At 40.8% G+C, this 19,541-nt stretch overlaps 3 protein-coding genes and 1 non-coding gene across 5 annotated transcripts; 3 read left to right on the forward strand and 1 right to left on the reverse strand.

Annotated features, from left to right (window-relative positions):
• Window positions 1-775: 775 nt before the first annotated feature.
• Window positions 776-5,766, reverse strand: nufip1 (nuclear FMR1 interacting protein 1). The gene is given in 11 exon segments (XM_089008431.1): window positions 776-1,501; window positions 2,662-2,918; window positions 3,018-3,158; window positions 3,471-3,515; window positions 3,518-3,639; window positions 3,769-3,861; window positions 3,937-4,013; window positions 4,086-4,148; window positions 4,221-4,325; window positions 4,827-4,897; window positions 5,405-5,766. Coding segments are annotated over 11 exon segments (1,755 nt in total). The 5' UTR covers window positions 5,649-5,766; the 3' UTR covers window positions 776-964.
• Window positions 5,767-5,964: 198 nt separating this feature from the next.
• On the forward strand, window positions 5,965-12,011 carry nop58 (NOP58 ribonucleoprotein homolog (yeast)). Of its 2 annotated transcripts, XM_089008450.1 has the most exons (16): window positions 5,965-6,152; window positions 6,519-6,715; window positions 6,998-7,074; window positions 7,646-7,698; window positions 7,937-8,061; window positions 8,142-8,278; window positions 8,482-8,546; window positions 9,173-9,453; window positions 9,828-9,954; window positions 10,148-10,311; window positions 10,388-10,522; window positions 11,119-11,180; window positions 11,272-11,426; window positions 11,507-11,619; window positions 11,691-11,752; window positions 11,855-12,011. In XM_089008450.1, the coding sequence occupies exons 2-15, from the start codon at window positions 6,671-6,673 to the stop codon at window positions 11,739-11,741; spliced, it is 1,590 nt and encodes a 529-aa protein (XP_088864576.1). In that variant the 5' UTR covers window positions 5,965-6,152; window positions 6,519-6,670; the 3' UTR covers window positions 11,742-11,752; window positions 11,855-12,011. The 2 variants fall into 2 exon arrangements, with proteins under 2 accessions (XP_088864576.1, XP_088864569.1); XM_089008443.1 differs by having other exon boundaries at window positions 5,967-6,152; window positions 11,691-12,011.
• Window positions 9,498-9,583, forward strand: LOC148903772 (small nucleolar RNA SNORD11B). The gene has a single exon (XR_016117714.1). It is a non-coding gene; the product is annotated as a small nucleolar RNA SNORD11B (small nucleolar RNA).
• Window positions 12,012-12,838: 827 nt separating the features above from the next.
• On the forward strand, window positions 12,839-19,028 carry wdr12 (WD repeat domain 12). Its single transcript, XM_089002095.1, has 13 exons — window positions 12,839-13,024; window positions 13,204-13,298; window positions 14,162-14,256; window positions 14,337-14,443; window positions 14,527-14,642; window positions 15,503-15,657; window positions 15,719-15,764; window positions 15,844-15,929; window positions 15,996-16,136; window positions 17,333-17,438; window positions 17,519-17,651; window positions 18,644-18,716; window positions 18,816-19,028. Exons 1-13 carry the CDS (start codon window positions 12,984-12,986, stop codon window positions 18,891-18,893), a joined length of 1,272 nt encoding a protein of 423 aa, XP_088858221.1. The 5' UTR covers window positions 12,839-12,983; the 3' UTR covers window positions 18,894-19,028.
• Window positions 19,029-19,541: the final 513 nt, after the last annotated feature.

A 19,541-nucleotide genomic window follows, 5' to 3' on the forward strand; every position in this document is an offset into this window, starting at 1 on the left:
GACCAACGGCGGGTCAACGTGAACGCAATTTTTGGCCATTATTAACTACTAACTAATACTCGAAAGCGCCGAACAAAAGTATTAAGCCTTACTCGTGTTTTTTGAAATATCGACTTTCAATTTACGTTTTAAATTATCCATTGCTATGGTAACACCAATCGCGTAAAAAAAAAAATGTCAAATAGTACACGCGTAGATCGACAACTCAATGTTGTTACGCGGCGTCAATGTAAAGCTCGTGACGTCTAAAATGTGATCTTAAATGGGAATAAAATGCTTCGTTGCGAGTGAAAAAATGTTGCCTTGCTATGTGAAACTCATGCTGCATACGGCTTCATTTCTTTCTGCATCACCCAGTCGTCGTTACCTTGACAAAAGGTCCGACGCAATGCTTGTTTCCGGGGAAACGGATCACATATTTTGTAACCTTCGGCTTCAGTAAAATAAAACACGGTGTGTTGTTTCTCGGTGAATAGACAACTCGTGGTTACTTCGCGAATGTACTTGAAGAGATCATTTGTGCCTAAAATGTGCCTACATGCCAATGGATATGTAGGAAGAAAAGTACTTAGTACAAACACTTCATTAACGGTACACAAGTACTACATGTTTTTACTACAGATAAGAAATAATACAGACAACATACACCTAAACCAAAGGAAGCTGGTGGTGAGAAATGGCTAAGTACAATTATTTGACACCAAATACTTGTGAAATGAAATGCGGACAGCGGTCGCTAATTCAAAATTTACACCAAACTCAAAGGCAGTCAATGTTGGAGAAATAGGGAAACACACATACTTTATTTGTGTACTTAAAGTACATTTAAGGAAAATACGTGTGAACATTAATCACTGTTGGAGAAAAAGTATATATGATGAAAGTACTGAGCTAATGTGTTGTACCATCACATCAATTTAGTAACAATGAAAGAAAAATATTAAGCTTTTCAAAACAACGGAAATCAAATTGCCATTTCCCATATCTCATCATCATAAATATTATTTGTAGATTCACTTTCACAAGGTTCCACTGAATCACTGTGATGGTACGTGGTTGCTGGTTGGTCCTTATCATCCACAATCTGCTCTGTATTAGCAATAGAATGCACAAGAGTGGATTTTTCTGTACTGAAGTGATCCGTTGGTGGCATGGCCTCAACGCTTTGATCAGTTGGTGGTTGTAGAGCCTTATCACCAAGTTCTACGGAACCAGTTTGGTCACTGAGTAGTCCCTGGTCCAGACGTGTCTCTGGCTTGATGGTGGCTTCCGGAATTGAAGTACCAACCTCGACATAACATCTCTTACGACCATAAAGAGAATCAGACAAAGTCCTGCATCCATTACTGACTTCCTGAACTGAATTTCCATCAGCTTGCGTCTGTTCGATCCTCGGCTGGAATTGGGCTTTATTCTCCAGCCCAAAAAAGTCATTTTGGACCACATAGCGAACACACTGGAGGAGGACGTTTCTCTCATGCCGGATGTCGGGAGCAAGTAGCTGAGCAAAACAACAAACAACACCAAAAAATAGGCTCAGCATTCTCCCAATACAAAATATCATGCTGTGTATTTTCTCCAGTCTAAATGCAAAAGTATTGTACTTAAAGCAGGTGTCGGAAACCTATGGCTCGCGAGCCATATACAATGTATGGCTCTTTTGATGATTGCATCTGGCTCGCCGATAAAACTACATACATATTCTCGATTTTTCACTGTTCATTTCCTGGTTGGGCTGCAGTTGGCGGAAAGCGCAATTTTGATTGGATGATACTGACCTAGGTTGGCGGAAAGTGCAATTTAGATTGCATGATACTGGCCGTTCATGTTGAAACGGGTCAACGCCCCTTTTAAATAAGCCCACGAGTAAAAAAAAAAAAATATGAGTATTGTACACTTCAGGTTGAATTGACCGAAGGATTCACCTTGGTGGAGACAAAAGGTTGTGATTCTATTTTGCAATGAAACAATACCATCGACGAATCAGTCGAATGTCTGTGGCACTTTGATAAGCCCCATGCTAACGTTGGCATCAATATACTTCTGCGAGAGACATCAGAAAGTAAGCATGGAAGCTAATGAGACGTGTTTAGGCTGGCTAGCAGTAACTTTGCGTATGGACCCGGCAAGTTGAGTTTCATTCCAATCATTTGGTTGGATTTTTACCAATCATGAGGAACGAAAAACCATTCATGTTAATGGTGAGTACTATCACAAAGTTATTTTAAATAATACATTCTGACATTTTGTTGAAAAGTGGCCGCGCATGCTTGCGTGTGTGTGGTTCTCACTGAAAAACATTTCTAAATATTTTACTTTTATGGCTCTGTTAGTTAAAAAGGTTCCTGACCCTTGACTTGGAGTGAAATACAAACTATATTTCACAAATGAACTGTACTATATTAACAATATTGCACCTTTTCTGGCCAGAGATATCAGACAATACAATCTACAACTGATGGGCAAGAGAAATTTCACGAAGCACTTGTGATAGTTTTAGACTTCTCTCAATGGCATTCTAGGTTTAGAGATGCAGTGGATTTTAAAGACATTTCCTTTGTGCGAACCTTCATATTTAAACCAAGAGGACCATCTGGAGGAGTCAAAAAATATCACAAGCGCTTCATTTTCCAATCACTACAATTCACATCAATTCCTCACCATCTCGAGCAGAGTGGGCCGCCGTTTCTGCGGAATATCTTGATATGCACGCCGACCTCGCCTTCCTCCTCTTCCTCCTCTTCTCCCTTGTCCTCTTTGTATATTGTTTGATGTCTTCAAGGTAGACCACGGACGAGACCCGTCGGAAGCTTGCCTGTCCAGTGTGGAAGTTTTGGCAACTGTGACAGATCCGTCGTTGTGGTCAAGCAAATCCTGGTTTTCCTGGAGCAATTTTTTGGCTCTTTGTATCGTAGAGTCTGAAATGTCAAATGATGATAAAATTGATCATATAAAATAGGCAGGCACAACAAAATCATGCTAATGTTGAGAAAAAAAGGACAAATACTTAAACCCACCCTGTGCTCCTTCATCTGTTTCACTCTCGCTCATGGAGCCATAGTTGGTTACAAGAGACCCCAATGCGGCGCTCATCTGTTTTGGCGCCACAATTGGACCAGTGGCCATGGAGTCAGCGTCCACATCATCTTTGTCGGAATCTGAATGGGAAGGAGTTGGGAAAACTGCCATGTTGATTTGAATCTGCTTAATTATTAGGTCCGACACACAGAGTCAGTTTGAGACGTCTTGTGTGGTCATGGGAATACGACGTTTCATGAAGCACTTGTGATATTTTTTCATCTTTCAGATGGTGCTCTTGGTTTAAATGTAAAGGTTAGTCCAAAGGAAATAGCTTAAAAATTCATCTTTAAAACAAGAATGCCTTCGAGAGGAGTCAAAACCTATCACAAGTGCTTCATGAAGCTGCACTTGCCAATCACTAGTCTTGTGGCATTCCTGCTCTCACTCACCAATGTTGCCTTTGGCCAACACTCCCAGTGGATCACCATTCTGTCGGGCTGGATGAGGGGTGGCGGTCTTTCTGCTCCAGGTTCAGCGTCACATGGATGCCCACTTTGAGGACGTTTCCCGTGGAACCTTTGATTACCTCTCCCACGTCGTCCTCTGCCTCTCATGCGTCTATACAACATGACAGAAAAGATGTTCAACAACACAAAATGGAGTCACTAAGCTCACAGCAATAACTCGGGCCACAGGCAAAGAGCTTCAATTTGCTGGAATTGGTCACATTGTTTTAGAGTGACCTACCCGAACTGAGCCGTCTCCAGAACCGCTCCCGTCTTCTCCCGTTCCTCCACCAGTGTTCTTTTTTTCTCAATATTCTGTAAAGTTGGATAGTTCCTAGGAAGATAAGTAAAAGCACACGTCAGTGACTACCACTTCAAGATGAGCCAGCATCCATTTGAGAATACAGACTTGCGTCTCTCCTCTCGCCACTTAGCAATCTCTTCTGCTGTGTCCAGCTTAATTCTCTTCATTCCTGGTGCGTGAGTCTGCAAAATAGCAAGCTATATTATTAGCAAAGAGCACATCATAACAGAAGATAAAGTGTTCTGGAGTCTTACATTTTTCCAGTGAATGCTGACAATTTTTTCATGCGCCACGAAGCTGCAGTCTGGGACGGAACACTAAAAGGGAAGAGAGTCGGTATTCAGCTGGTTTGAAGGAGTCAAAATCTGAGACTGAAATAAAAATATTACCTTAACATGTTGAGCAACATGCTCGTCGTACTTCTCTTGGTTCTTGAATCCTCGGTCGCACGTGTCACAAAAGTGCTGGAAATCGGGGTCTTTCTTGTTTTGACGCTGAAAGTTAAAAGGCAGCCTTATCATATTCAAACATCTACACAGCAACCGGTTAGAATAAAGAAGTTACAGAAAATTGTAGCTAGTGCGTCTGCATTAACGTTGCAATTGTAATTAGCGTGATGGTCGCAGATTTTCTGATAACGAAAAAAAGATATAAAGAAATCCCAACAAACATGCATTTGGCAAGTGGATTGTGAAGGGGACCTTGAAAAAATATCTCAACTCAAAGGGATAACAGGGGCAATTGAATATTCATGAATCACTTGTGAGAGTTCTTGACTCCTGTCGTTGGCACTCTTGGTTTAAAGATGCAATAGATTTTTAAGACATTTACTTTGCACTAACGTTCACATTTAAACCAAGAGCACCATCTATTGGGGTCAAAAAATATCACAAGTGCTTCATTAAGCTTCGTTTTACCATCACTAGTAACTGGACTCCCCAAAAGGTTTACAAAGCTGTGACATCAAGGATAAAAAACAATATGATAATAGTTACCCTTTTCCCACGGTTGCCAGCAGGTCCGTAATTGCTCCAATTTTGTTGTCCAGCGTGATACCATTGACGACCTGACCAATTTGAGAGAGAATCACTCAGTCATCATCAAAACGTAGGACAATAATTACACCAATAATACGAAACATTTGCACGCATACCAGTGCAATGACTAAGTCGCTGAAATCGGATTGATTTTATACCAAAAAGCGATAATATTTTGTTGTATCTGCGAGCCAGATGCAATCATCAAAAGATCCCTCGCTGGCTCGAGAGCAATAAATTACCGACCCCTGGTTTAAGCTGTTCAAGCAAACATCTGAGACTAACGTTGCTCTCTGCGTGTAGATTGCCTGCTTGTTGGGGAGGGACTATGAACTTGACCAAGGTACAATTATGTCAAATAGCGACTACTGGACCGAATAAAATTAATATTACGTTCTATGAAAAAGTAGGAGAAATTGAGCGGACTAAAATGCACCCAAATTGTTTTTTTAGCACGACGAACGAACACCGTTACTCTTCATGAAGTTGCACGATTTTTATATCGTGAAAAGCAGCTCATAAACATCGACACTCACCGTGTGAATATTGAGATCCATAGTTTGGTGAGTGGAAAGCAGCTCCTGATGGTGGACGGTAGTTGCAGTTCGCTTGGCCGCCGTAAGACCAGTTGGGATGAGGTTCCGGAGGTGACTCGTTCCAAGTCCACATGCTGGGGTGGAAGCTGCTTGTTGAGTTGGGCGGTTTCGGTCGCGACAATTGGATGGTGTTCGGAGGAGGACAGTCAAAGTTGGGTGGAGGGTAGGAGCCAAAATTCTCCATGCTGTAGATTTAAAGTCACCGTGACATAAGTAACACAAAACAAAATGTATCGCACCACGTCTTCCCCGGTGTCCACATGTGCGTGTTTTTAGTGTTTCAATCTCATTTGCTTGTTGTTTGTCGGTTTGCAATTAGCATTGAATTCCTCTACCGCCCCTAGCGGTTAAAATATGATAGCGTTACCTATTAAAACCCGGATAAATACAGAGTGTTGTGTCAGGAAGGGCATCCGACGTTAAAGCTTGGCCAAAACAAACAAGCAGATCAAACCTCGGAAGATGGAGGACACTGATTTGCTGTGGCGACCCCATGAAGGGAAAAGCCGAAAGGAAAAGAAGAAGAAGACTGTCACAGTACATGTATTTCGTTAGGAATATTTGGAAACATTGACAGTTTTGTTTTGCTGTCATACCATCAATCCACCCATTATCGATTTGCTTCATCCTCATCGAGGTCGCAGGGGGGCCCGGAGCCGCTGGTGTTCCTCGCTGTCTGCTAAATGAGGTAAATATTCACTTTTTTTCTTATCGCATTACAATATGTAATGACTGGCGAAAAATAGCAATTAAATTGATGGATCGATTGGTTCTAAATTTGACTGTTATTTTATTCGTATTTTTTAAACTGACATTTATTTGAAGTCTCTTGATTTAATAACTTATATACACAGCAATGCACATAAATAATTGGAATTCACAGGCATGCATCTTATTTTTACTATTATTATTTTTAGTAGTAGTCAATTTTTGTAACGACTGTACAGTATTTTCACGAGAGCAGTTGGGGAAACGTAAACGGATATGACGTCTTCAGTTACATTATTGTTCGATAGAGAGCAGTAACATACTGAATTTCCTCCCATCCGAGCAGTCTTTTTCCCCCGAAGAAGAAACAGCAAAACGTGGTGTGAGTTTTCCAGTCGAAGATCGCTGTCGTTGGACGACACGGAACTTGAATGAATACGTAAAGATAACCGAGACTTCAAAAACAACAACAAGGAGCGATCCACGCCTGATGTGAAAATGCTCGTCTTGTTTGAGACCGCTGCAGGCTTTGCCATTTTTAAAGTACGTCATCCAAATCGTCTTTTCCATTTTCAGAATTGTCGCAACGTGGATTAGCTTACATTAGCAATTTCGCTAGCTGCAGAGATATTTCGTCCATTTGACGAACCCATTTTAAGATTAGGATTATGTCTGATATTTTGTCCAATGTAGGAGATCAATCAACTGCAACCCACCTTTTGTACTTGAATATATGACATATGTCTTGATAAAAGTTTACAGTATTCTGTCTGCCGGCCCTGCAACCACGTGTGTGAGTAAAGTTAGCTTTTTCCACGACTCTAGGTTCTTGATGAATCCAAACTGCAGAAGATCGACAGTCTGTACAAGGAGTTTGAGACTCCCGAAAAGGCAAATAAAATGTAAGTAAATATATCTCACGGACGATCAAGGACAATCGAATGCAATGTTTCCCAATCATTAAATATGGTCCACATTCCATTGAAATCTCACCGCACACCACCAAATAAAAATGATTGAAAAAAAACAATGTAGTTCAAAAGTCGGATGATTCATAAAAACACGCTACCACCGTCATTACACATATTTTCGTTCAACATGTGGTACAAATACATTTGTTGTTGTAATCCCAAAACCCGATTCCACCAGTGTGTACAGCATAAATACAAGCAAATTGGAATGATGTACACGTTATGTTCAATAAAATAATAAATGGTAAACGCTTTGTTACAGCTTCAGCTGTTGTTAAAGTGCTATATAAATCAATATGTATTGTATTTAATTGAATACACCTCACATGCATGATACAATTTCTAATATCGCATGGCACACTAATTTTCTGGTGCACATTGGTTGGGACTCACTAATATAATAAAATGTAGCTAATTCTAGGAACTTTTATATCAGTCTTGGGTCATTGTTTTCCCATGGTGAAGGTGAACATTCAGGTAACAGTTAGTTATTGTTTTTCAGCGTGAAACTAAAGCACTTTGAGAAGTTCCAGGACACGACAGAGGCTTTGGCAGGTAATTGACACACCCTGTTCACCAGAGCTAATTAATGTCACATGTAGTTCGATGGTCTTTGATGCATTTCATGTTTCTGACTTCATGGGTGAAGTATATCGTACTCGTCACTACCACTGAGACCACAAACTGGACATTTTCCACATGCTGTCACCGAGGATAGTCAATAAGACTGTGTATTTTCCAGATCCTGTTACATCTTTTCATTAATCCAGTTGTGCTTAATTCTTCAACTCAGCTGCCACGGCCCTTGTCGAGGGGAAAATTAGTAAAAGTTTAAAAAAGGTGCTGAAGAAGATGGTGGCTAAGGAGGCTCACGAACAGCTGGCCATCAGTGACGCAAAACTTGGCGGTGTCCTCAAAGTAGGTGACTTGGCCACCGCGTTCATGCTCGTTCGTCATTGCACTATTGACAGTAACAATTAAATTTCCTTCATTTTTAGGAAAAGCTGGACCTTAGTTGCATCCACAGCCCCGCTGTCGCTGAACTCATGAGGTGCATCAGGAGCCAGATGGAAGGCCTTATCTCGGGACTTCCACCCCGAGAAATGAGCGCCATGTCACTCGGCTTGGCTCATAGGTAAACGCCGATACGCTTCGTGTGTCGTCTGATGAACCGCTGTCGATGATTATATGTTGCTGTCTGAAACGTCCTGTAGATTTTCTTTCAGCGTTCGTCACTACCACTGAGGCGGCTACTCCCTCATGGGAAATCCAAAAGTTAGTTTATGGCGTGTATTGTGTTCATCCTGGTATTTATGTTTGCATATTTTTTCCCCCCAGTCTGTCCCGTTACAAGCTCAAGTTCAGCCCCGACAAAGTGGACACCATGATCGTGCAAGCGATATGTAAGTGTGTTTGGCGTTAATCCAAGTTGCGTTTCTACCAAGCCGCACAGACGAGTTTGACATGCCACTGTACGGAGGGAGTGGTAAATGCGTACAAGAAAACGAAGCTTCATGAAGTACTAGTGCTATTTTTGATTCCTCCAGATGGTGCTTTTTGTTTAAAGATGATGGTTAGAGCAAAGTAGTGATGGGCAACTGAAGCTTCATGAAGGACTTGCAATAGTTTTTGACTCCATTTACATGGCAGTCTTGGTTTAAAGATGCAGTGGATTATTAAAACATTTCCCCTGCACTAAACTATTTTTTTACCAAGAACACCATTTGGAGCAGTCAAAAAATATCACAAGTGATCCACTGCATCTTTAAACCACTAGTGCCATCTAGAAAATTCATAAACTATCGCTTCATGAAGCTTCACTTACTCATAGCTCGGTTTGAGGAAGAAGATAGGGAAGCATTCGTTATAAAAGAATTTGCAGCATTTGAATACATTTTGGCACCAAGGTCAAGTGTGTAGTATCCTCTTTTACTGCACAGGGAGTGTATTGGAAAGTTGTGATATGTAGAAGAGCTTTGTAAGAGGAATGCTGAAACTGAAATGTATCGCCGTTTTGTGGGCTGTACAGCGCTTTTGGATGACCTGGACAAGGAGTTGAACAATTACATCATGCGGTGCAGAGAGTGGTACGGCTGGCACTTCCCAGAGCTGGGGAAGGTCATCACCGACAACTTGGCCTACTGCAAAACAGTCTTGAAAATTGGTGACCGCACCAACGTGGCCGGCAGCGACCTTTCGGAGCTACTTCCTGAGGAAATCGAAGCTGAGGTGAAACTGGCAGCTGAGATCTCCATGGGAACAGAAGTCTCTGATCAGGACATCAGCAACATTCGGCACCTGTGCGAGCAGGTATGTTCTCCGCTGTAATATTTAGTTCTTCAAAAAGGTACGGGTGACCTTAGTGATGATGACGACAAATGTCTTCCTCCAGAAACAATAATGTAGGATTTTTTCAGTCACTACCTCATCTGAATGGTCCCTCAGCTAGTGATTCACAAGTGAAGCTTCGTGAAGCACTTGCAATTTTTGACTCCTCTTAATGGCACTCTTAGTTTCACAATGCAGTGTATTTTTAAGACATTTCCTTTGCACTAACCAAGGAGCAGTCAAAAATATCACAGGTGCATCGTGAAGCTTCATTTTCCCATTACTACCCTCAGCTCTCTTCTTTGTAGCCACTTGTTTTTTTTTTTCTGAATAGAAAGGCTCCTTTTTTTGTCTAGGTGGTAGAAATTACGGAGTACCGCGCTCAGCTCTACGACTACCTGAAGAACCGGATGATGGCGATCGCCCCCAATCTGACAGTGATGGTGGGTGAATTGGTTGGCGCCCGTCTCATCTCACATGCTGGTGAGTCATGTCGTAATTGCGGCACCGTAGCTAGCTCGAGCGCTGAAGATAAACGACACCCTTGTCGATTGTAACTGAAACATTTTTGATGTTTCTAAGTCACTACCTCTTCTGAGCTTTCAAAGATAGTCCCACTTAAGAAGTTTCACCCAAGATCCCGGCGGCTTGCTAACATCCTCTTTTTCCGACACAGGTTCGCTATTAAATCTGGCAAAGCACCCAGCCTCCACGGTTCAGATTCTGGGAGCAGAAAAGGCACTCTTCCGAGCACTCAAGACCCGCAAAGACACGCCTAAGTACGGTCTCATTTACCACGCCTCGCTGGTGGGCCAGACCACTGCCAAGAACAAGGGCAAGGTAAAATCCCAGGACCATTTGACTATTTCGGCTTGGAACAAGTGTGATCTTTAATATTTCTTTCGCCCTCATCCAGATTTCCAGAATGTTAGCGGCCAAAACATCCCTCGCCATCCGCTACGATGCCTTAGGGGAGGACACAAATGCAGAAATGGGGGTGGAGAATCGAGCCAAACTAGAGGCCAGGTTACGGATGTTAGAGGAAAGAGGAGTAAGTTGAAACATCCTCTACTTGACTTCCCATCGAGCACGATTTGTTTTCCATTGGTCCGGCTTTCTTTGTTTTGATTTATTTATTTGCTTTATCTATCTAGCTAGCTAGCTATCCATCTTTGTTTACTTTTGCATCCCTAAAACCGAGGTTCTCAAAGTTTTTAAACGAAATTTTACACCCCTAAATTTAAAATATTGTTGCATAGGCTTTTTCAAAAACAAAATAAAAAAAGCAGTGTTGGCTACAGTCACATTATCCACAGTTCATCCATTAACACACACTTAGGGAAAAAAGCAGATGTCGTATTTCATTTAAAATGGACATCACCAATGTTAAATAGTGTTACCTCATTTGCACATTAACATGTAAAAACGTTATAAAAGTGAAAATCAAATTTACTAAAAAGTTAAACTATAAAGGGCTTGGTCCAAGGCACTGTATTGTATTTTGTTTCCTCTGACATGGAATATAATTTGGATAGTGATGAAAGACATTTTTAATAGCTTCGCGGCAAATGTTTTGAAGCCCTGGCATATAATTTTGCTGTCGTGTATAAGACGAATTTGTTTTGACGTCTCTGTTACTTTGTATAGATTCGAAGAATCAGTGGAACAGGCAAAGCCATGGCACAGGCAGACAAATATATGCACAAGAGGTAAATCCTGTCATCGTCAAGAACACTTCTCATTTTCTCCATATGATATGACCATAAACAGTGTTAACTTCTGACCTGCCCCAAAAAACAGTGAGGTGAGACTCTATGATCCGTCTGGGGATTCTTTGATCCCCTCTACTTCAAAAAAGAGGAAGTTTGAAGAAATGAAAGAGGAGGAGGAAGAAGAGGTTTCCACGCCCGCCGTGAAAGCCAAAAAGTCCAAAAGGGAAAAAATAGCAGAAGCAGGTGTGTGGTGGAAGAGAAAAATGTAGTATGATTTTCAAAAATATATATTTTTTAATCTGAATTTTACTTATGTCTAACAGAGGAAGAAGACGACGTTTCGGCTGCCTCTGAAGAACCCCCTAAGAAAAAGAAAAAGAAGAAAGATCGTGATGTGGTGCCAAAAGAGGAGGAAGAGAGTGTTGTGGTGTCCGAGGTACAACTTGTTTGCACCACAGCTGTTTTTGCATGATGGATGTTTATTAATGCCGACTTTTGCATCTCTAGCCAACAGAGAAAAAGAAAAAGAAGAAAAAGATCAAGGAGACGGAAGACTGAAAAAGAACAATGTATATTTTTTGTTTTTACAATCATAGTTTTTTCTTTAAGGGACATGTATTAACTTTGTGTCTCATTTATGGTTTTTCCTCCTTTGTTTTTTTTTCTGACAGGTTTGCTCAGACTGAAAAAGTAAAATGAACCTTTTTAATAAACATGATTTAAGGTTTGTTTTCAAAAGTATTTGAACACCTATATCACAACCTCTCCCGTGCAGACTAAGACACAAACCTGAAGACTGCAGAAGCAATAAATGTATTGCAGTAAGACTATTGTTTTCTTCTGTTTTGTAGCGCAATGCGTGTTGTGAGACATGGTTATGCTATATGGTACTGGACATCACAGTTTTCCTGGCTCTCCTGAAGAAAGATATTTCTCGCAATCTGATTTCACAGCGGTGATTGTGTTCAAGGAAATATGCATTAAAGAAATCTGTGCTAGATATCAAAGCACACAGATTAAACAATTTGTCCAGCGTTATTCAAAAACGGCAAACAAAGTATTCTGTCAAGAAAGCCCAACAATACCTAAGAGCTTGTCCAAGATAGAGTGGCAGATATCTTGCTACATTTTATGACAAAGGGCTTAAACCTGGGGTCCATATCCATTAAAAAATGTGACATATTGCAATCCTTGTTTTGTTTATTACGGGTGTCCTTATCAAGTAAATGTTTTTGAACGAGCAATTTGCCTATAAATATACCACAATGAGCCTTAACAGTGACTGGTATATTTGGGACACAAAAAAACGAAATAAAAATAATACATTTATATTTTATGGGACTGATTTTAGTCCAAACAATAATGGCGTATTTATACTTAATATTCCAAGTGCAAATATGCTTCCCGAGAATGAATATCGCCCCCAAAAAGAAATGTATTAATTACTGCGGAAGTGGGTGTTACAATGAACTCTACGATCGACGATCAAATGTTTTACTAGAAAACATTAAACGACGTTGAATGTTTAATAAACGTCTTTTTCACTCGGACCAAAAAAATGACCGACTGACGTTTAACACTCGTGTCAGGTCTCATGTACTTTCCCACAATGCAATTCGAAGCCGGTGCGTGCGCAACCGTTCCCGCATCAGTTGCCCTGAGATCTTTTGCTTCTCCCTGTTGCCACCACATGGCACGACTGCGACACGTTTGGTCCGGAAACTGTTATGAACGAACACGTTTAGCGTCTTTTTAGTTTATTCATTTTTTTTGCGGGTTACGTACACATACATCCTAATAATGTCGCAGTTACAAGCGAGGTTTTACACTGAAAACCCAAGGTAAGAGGACAAACCAAAACATACGATTAAAATGTCTAGCATGATCGCTAACTTTGTATAGCTTACAGTAATGCAGAACAGTAAATGAATAAATTGGTGGGAAATGCGTACAATTCTTCTGCTCCTTCTGTTGATGTTTTATTGTATCGTCTTGGTTCTAACAAAATATCTCGCTGTAGGTATACGATAGATGATGTGCCATTCTCCATCCCAGCCATTTCGGAGGTCAATGATCTCAGCAATGTCATCAATAAACTACTGGAGTCCAAGAATGGTTTGATAATCCTTCATATAATTATACATGATTGCTTGTCATTTAAACAGTAGCGTGTGTATTGCCAGAAGAATATTTTCACGCCAAAGAAGTTAAAATTTCCCTTTTAATCTTATGGAAGTTGAAAAGTCGATAGATATTAAGATGTCAAGCCTTAATAATATCTGAAAACAGAAGAACGTGTTTGAATTATGACAGGGTGCACGTTTTTGGCTCAGTCAGCATTTGAATTAACATTCTGCCTACATCATTTGAAACACATGTAATTATTTGTAAGTTAAATTGAATTTTCATGGTGACAAAGTGTACATTTTAAGCGGATCATGTCCGAACCACACACGTATGCCCTTCCTGACACAACCCTCTGTATTTGTCCGGGCTTGGGACCGGCACAATAATACACTGCCTTGTGCCCCCTTGTGGCTACAGAACAAGCAACTCCATGAACTTAATAAAGATGAAGATGCTCAGTAAAAGGCTCCCAAACACAAAATGGTCATCGGCACAGCATCATTCAAACAAAGCAAAACTATACTCACCATTTGATGACAATGCTCTAATCTTACCGTGAAATGGGCCTCTCTTTCCCTACACTGGCAAGTCTTGTTAATTTTGAAGACACTAACCTTTACATTTTAACCAAAAGCACCATCTAGAGGCGGCAAAATATCACAAGTGATTCACGAGGCTTCGTTTTCGTTTTCCCAGAAGTCTGACCATTTGCGCTCTCAGAACACCACCCCAGAATTGAAATATTCTGCTCCATTTTAATCAGTAAATCAGTAAATAATTTTTCGTGATCCTGACCCAATATCATATTTTGCAATTGTTTTAAATTTGTGTGTTGGTTGTCTCCGCCACAGCATCTCATACCATGGTGGACTTTGACTTCCTGGTCAGGGGTCAATTCCTTCGAATGCCATTGCTCAATCATATGGAAGCAGAAGGCATCTCAACGGTATGGCTCAGCCACGGTGCTTAATACGGACTGCATTCATTGAGTTCAACACTTAATGTTCAGCTGGGTGAGTGTTGCAGGAAGATGTCGTGGAGATCGAGTATGTGGAGCGGATTACGGCGCCACAACCCGAGGAGTGTATGATGCACGATGACTGGATTAGTTCCGTCGATGCAGATGCCGAGTGGTAAAATGATGGATACTCCGAAGTTCCAGCTTTTCAACAACACTGTAAAAAAATGATTTTTTTTCTGCCTTCTGTTTTGGCAGGATCCTGACCGGATCTTATGACAAGACCGCCAGCATCTGGTCGTTGGAGGGCAAAGCTATGACAAAAGTGGTTGGACACACAGATGTTGTCAAAGATGTCGCTTGGGTTAAGAGGGGTAAGGAGGGTAGACTTTTTTTTCTCTCAAACCATTGTTCAAATTACAGAAGTCGGAGCGAGTTTATTTCCTTGAAGTTTCAGTGATCGTTTTTTCACACATACTGTACCAAGCCAGGAGGAAACAGTTTGTAAGAGGCAAAGAATGCCCAACATTTGAAATAATTTCAAATTTTAAAAGGTAGTGTGGAATTTGTCTACTGTAAAGCAGAAATTGGACATCATCATATCTCAATAGCTGACACAAGGTAGCGTAAACATTGCTAGCTAATATGTGATAGCAGGAGTTCTTAATCTGGTTTCGACTGAACTCGAGATGTTCAGTGAATCGGTCTCAGGGGTGCGACGTATACTATATCTATTCATGAGCCTATTTTTTGTTGTTTTAGAGCAAATAATTCAGGTTTTGGATTTGGAACAAGAATCCGTAGACTGGCTTTGATATTTTGTGTAAATACCTGTTAATGTAAATGACTCTCTGATAGTGATGGGACAACAAAGCTTCATGAAGCACTTGTGATATTTTTGGACTCCACCAGATGGTGGTCTTGGTTTAGATATGAAGGTTACTTCAAAATCCACTGCAACTTTAAACCAAGAGTGCCATCTGGAGGAGTCAAAAACTATGACAAATGCTTCATGAAGCTTCACTTGCTTATCACTACTCTCAGATGCTCAAGCCCCAATGCTCAGATGTGTAATGTGACTCACATATACTTTTGTATTTCCTCAACTGGCATGTTGGATGTTGGAGTAACGAAGTATTTCTACTTGGTGTTTAACAGTTTTGAATTATTGCTTTGTTGATAAATATTCCATGTCTTCAAATGTCCATGCTAAATGAGAAAATGTTTATTCCAGACGGCCTGACTTCTTTGCTTCTGACTGCCTCGCTTGACCAAACCATCTTCTTGTGGGAGTGGAACTCTGAGAAAAACAATATGGTGGCCAGGCACTGTTGCCGGGGACACACAGGGAGCGTCGACGCGGTCGCTTCAGACCCCACTGGTTCAAAGGTACGCAAGAAAAGTGGTAAAAAAATAGCAATAGCGGGTTTTAATTCAGCCTTTTTTTCAGTTCTGCAGTGGTTCCTGGGACAAAATGTTGAAGATATGGTCGGCAGGTTTGTTTCTCGTGTCGGGGGCTTATTACTAAATCACCTTTGGTGGCACCCAAAAGGGATTTCACACTTGCTTTTCCAGTTCCCTCTGATGAGGGAGATGAAATTGAGGAGCCCGCCGACAGACCGAGGAAGAAACAGAAAACGCAGCAGATGGGCCTTACTCGGGTAAGTCGCAAATCATCCGAATTTGGCGGAACGTGACCCTCACACATTTCTCCCGTTAACACGCAGACCCCTATTATGACGTTATCGGGGCACAATGAGGCGATATCATCGGTACTGTGGTGTGACAGCGAGGAAGCTTGCAGCGCATCCTGGGACCACACCATCCGTTTGTGGGACGTAGAGACGGGAGAGATGAAGACAACCCTGGTAAAAAGAAAATGCAGTTTACCTATTTTCCGGATTATAAAGTGCACCGGACTATAAGGCACACCCCCAATGAATGATGTATTTTCAAACTTTTCCATGTATAAGATGCACTGGAGTATAAAACGCACCTTCAATGAATGACATGTTTAAAAAAAGTTTTCCATATGTAAGGTGCTCCCACATTATCAGGCGCTACAGTAGAGGTGGGGTTATGTTATACAGCTATTAGACCACAGGTGTCAAAGTCAAGGCCCGCGGGCCAAATGCGGCCCGCCACATCATTTTTTCGGCCCGCGAAAGCAAATCCAACTTGTTAAATTCCATGATGATTGCTAAAATCTGAGCCAAAATTCATATTTTTGATGTCAACCACAATAAAAGTCATTATTCTTGACTTCAGATTTCAAAACGAGTTATTCATTAATTTGCTGTGTGCTCTATATGTAATATTTGAAGGGATTTAAACATTGTAATGGGTTCCCCAAATTCATAACGGCCCTCGAGAGGAAACCATAACTACAATGTGGCCCGCGGCAAAAAATGACTTTGACACCCCTGTATGTGCGAGGGAATGTCAGCAAAACAGTCAGAGTCCAGAGTTTGATCAGAATTGATCACAATACAATAATAAATGTCATTTTCAGAGATAACCAATGTTTCTTTGAAACGTTGATGTTCCTTAGAGGTTTTCATGGAATACTTTGGCCTTAAAATTTTCTGAAATAAACAAATGTTGTTTTTCATGACACACTAAATCCAAAAACAAGCAAAAAATGGCAGATTTTCCATTTGTATTAATTGTGCCAAAAAATAGTGATGGGGGAGTAAAGCTTCATGAAGCACCTGAATTTTTTTCACTCCTAGATTCAATGGCTTCTGACAATAGTTGCAAGACCTTTTGTGGCTCAATATTAATTCATGTATAAGGCACACCTGCGTATAAGGCGCAGGGTCATCTTTTGAAGAAAATGAAGGCTTTTGGGTGCGCCTTATTCACCGGAAAATACGGTAATAATACATTTTAGAATATGTGCTGCATTCAACTTCAAACAAGTAAAGCATGATCATGTAGTTGTTCTTGTAATTTTCAATTGGGAATTTTCCTTTGGGAGTTGAAAATACTGGTTGACTTTATTTCTCCTTGAATTGAAGTCGATTTTTAAGACAACCGTGCAATGAAATGCCGTAATTCGCAGACAGGAAGTAAAGTCTTCAACAGCATTTCCTACTCGCCTTTGTGTCGTCGGCTGGCGTCCGGCAGCACTGACAGACACATCAGGCTGTGGGACCCTCGCACCAAAGGTATTTGTTCCCATCCTTTTGTTGAAAGTTAGGAGAATTTTCACATCCTGGAGAAACTCTCCCCGCTTTGCCTCCTTCAGATGGTTCACTGGTGCTCCTGTCGCTGACCTCCCACACTGGTTGGGTCACCGCTGTCAAGTGGGCCCCGTCACACGAGCACCAGTTGGTTTCCGGATCCCTGGACAACCTGGTCAAATTGTGGGACACTAGAAGGTCTGTATGAAGTGCAATTATGTATTTGATTATTTGATTCATTTCAGGGATAAATAATCTCTCTCTCTCTCTCGCTATCTAGTTAGCTATCTATCTCTCTATCTATCTCTACCTCTCATTCTTTTCTCTCCTTTTATTCCTCTATGCCCATTTATCTCATACTTTCTATTTCACTGTCCCCCGCTCTCTCTCGCACTCCCCCTCTCGCTAGCTAGCTAGCTTGTTAGCTATTTATCTCTATCTCTCCACTTTTCTCTCACTTCTCTCACTTTTCTCTCCCTGCCCTTTTTTCCTCACTTTCTCTCTCTATTTCTCTCTGACTCTCTCTCTGTCTCCCTTTCTCTCTAGCTGGCTAGCTAGCTGGTTCGCTATCTCTCTATCTCTGTCTCTCTACCTCTCATTCTTTTTTCTCTTTGCTCTTTTTCTCTCTCATACTTTCTATTTCTCTCACTCTTTCTCTCTCTCTCTCCCTCTCTCTCCCCCTCTCTCTCTCTCTCTCTCACTAGCTAGCTAGCTTGTTAGCTAGCTATTTATCTCTTTATCACTCTCCACCTCTCTCACTTTTCTCTCCCTGCCCTTTTTTATTCTTTTCTTTCTCTCTCTCTCTCTCTCTCTCTCTCTCTCTCTCTCTCTCTCTCTCTCTCTCTCTCTCTCTCTCTCTCTCTCTCTCTCTCTCTCTCTCTTTCTCTCTAGCTGGCTAGCTAGCTAGTTAGCTGTCTATCTTTCCCTCGCTCTCCTTTGTCTCCTTTTCTTTGCTTTTTTCTCTCTCTCGCTTTCTATTTCTCTCTAGTGTGATAGTTCATTTGAGTCGCGACTAAATGCTATGTAAAAACACTTCTAATACGCAAGTATGTTTGGGTTTGTTTGACATTTTTAAAGTTGTTGTTCAAAACTTTTAGAATGAGTTTAAGACAGAAAATTCAAAGATGTGGTTGTATATTGTGCTGGGTTAATTCATTTGTGCATTTAACTGTTTCCATTTTATTTTGTAGCTGCAAAGCGCCGCTGTATGACCTAGCAGCACACAAAGATAAAGTGTTCTGTGTGGACTGGACAGAAAGTGGGGTAAGAAAATGAGAGACAGGGTTTAGAAAATGTAAAGAGAGAAAAATGTACCGGTAATTATTTTTTATGTTTTGATCGCCTGTGTGTATGTGCTTTCAGCTGATGTTGAGTGGGGGAGCTGATAACAAATTGTACAGCTACAATTATTCATCTTGTCCGACTGACGCTGGAGCGTAGTCACAACTGAGATCCTGTTGATGGAATCTTATCATGTACAAAAATAATTTTTCTGAGTCTTCTCTCCTACTTTTTTAATTACACATTTTTAGTGGGGTTGTTGCCATGTAATTTCCCTGACAAATAAATGGATCTCCCAAATGTTGTCTCTTCTTTTCATAGATCAAGGTTATTACAGTTAATGAAAACTGACTGCTGTTGAAGTTGAGAAAATACATCTTTATCAGAAAAAAATAAAAACACGAGTGCGAAAAGCCAACAAATTACCTATATTGTTCAAATTTAAATGTACAAATACTTCATAAACAAAAATACAATGAGTAAAAACCTAGCTAAAACCAAGCAGTTTCCAAAACATCAAAATGATTAAAAATGCTTTAAGAGAGTAATTGAAACCAACAAAAAATTAAAAATAATACTCAATGAAATTTAGAAATAGCGATATTAAAAACAAATCTATTACCCTGGCAAGGGTGCATTTTCCCACCACACCTTTCGCCTCTTCTCGCCCACTGAACAACGCAAACACCTCAGATGTTTTTGCTGCTTTTCGGGCACACTTTGACGAACACAAAGGTTTATATCTACCGTATCATATATCTTTTTGACCCATTTCGTTTTTATAGACATTGTGTGAGACTATACTCC

Source organism: Hippocampus bargibanti, linkage group LG01, assembly GCF_051943395.1.
Source record: "Hippocampus bargibanti isolate YZ-2025 linkage group LG01, ASM5194339v1, whole genome shotgun sequence".
Lineage (NCBI taxonomy): Eukaryota > Metazoa > Chordata > Actinopteri > Syngnathiformes > Syngnathidae > Hippocampus > Hippocampus bargibanti.

What these genes read in the sequence shown, in the direction of transcription:
- nop58 (XM_089008450.1), top strand. Translation starts at nt 6,671, where the DNA reads ATGCTCGTCTTGTTTGAGACCGCTGCAGGCTTTGCCATTTTTAAA. An exon ending in CCCGAAAAGGCAAATAAAAT is followed by an intron (nt 7,075 to 7,645) that starts GTAAGTAAATAT and finishes ATTGTTTTTCAG; the next exon opens with CGTGAAACTAAAGCACTTTG. An exon ending in CTGCCAAGAACAAGGGCAAG is followed by an intron (nt 10,312 to 10,387) that starts GTAAAATCCCAG and finishes GCCCTCATCCAG; the next exon opens with ATTTCCAGAATGTTAGCGGC.
- wdr12 (XM_089002095.1), top strand. Translation starts at nt 12,984, where the DNA reads ATGTCGCAGTTACAAGCGAGGTTTTACACTGAAAACCCAAG. An exon ending in ACTACTGGAGTCCAAGAATG is followed by an intron (nt 13,299 to 14,161) that starts GTTTGATAATCC and finishes TCTCCGCCACAG; the next exon opens with CATCTCATACCATGGTGGAC. An exon ending in GAGAGATGAAGACAACCCTG is followed by an intron (nt 16,137 to 17,332) that starts GTAAAAAGAAAA and finishes CGTAATTCGCAG; the next exon opens with ACAGGAAGTAAAGTCTTCAA.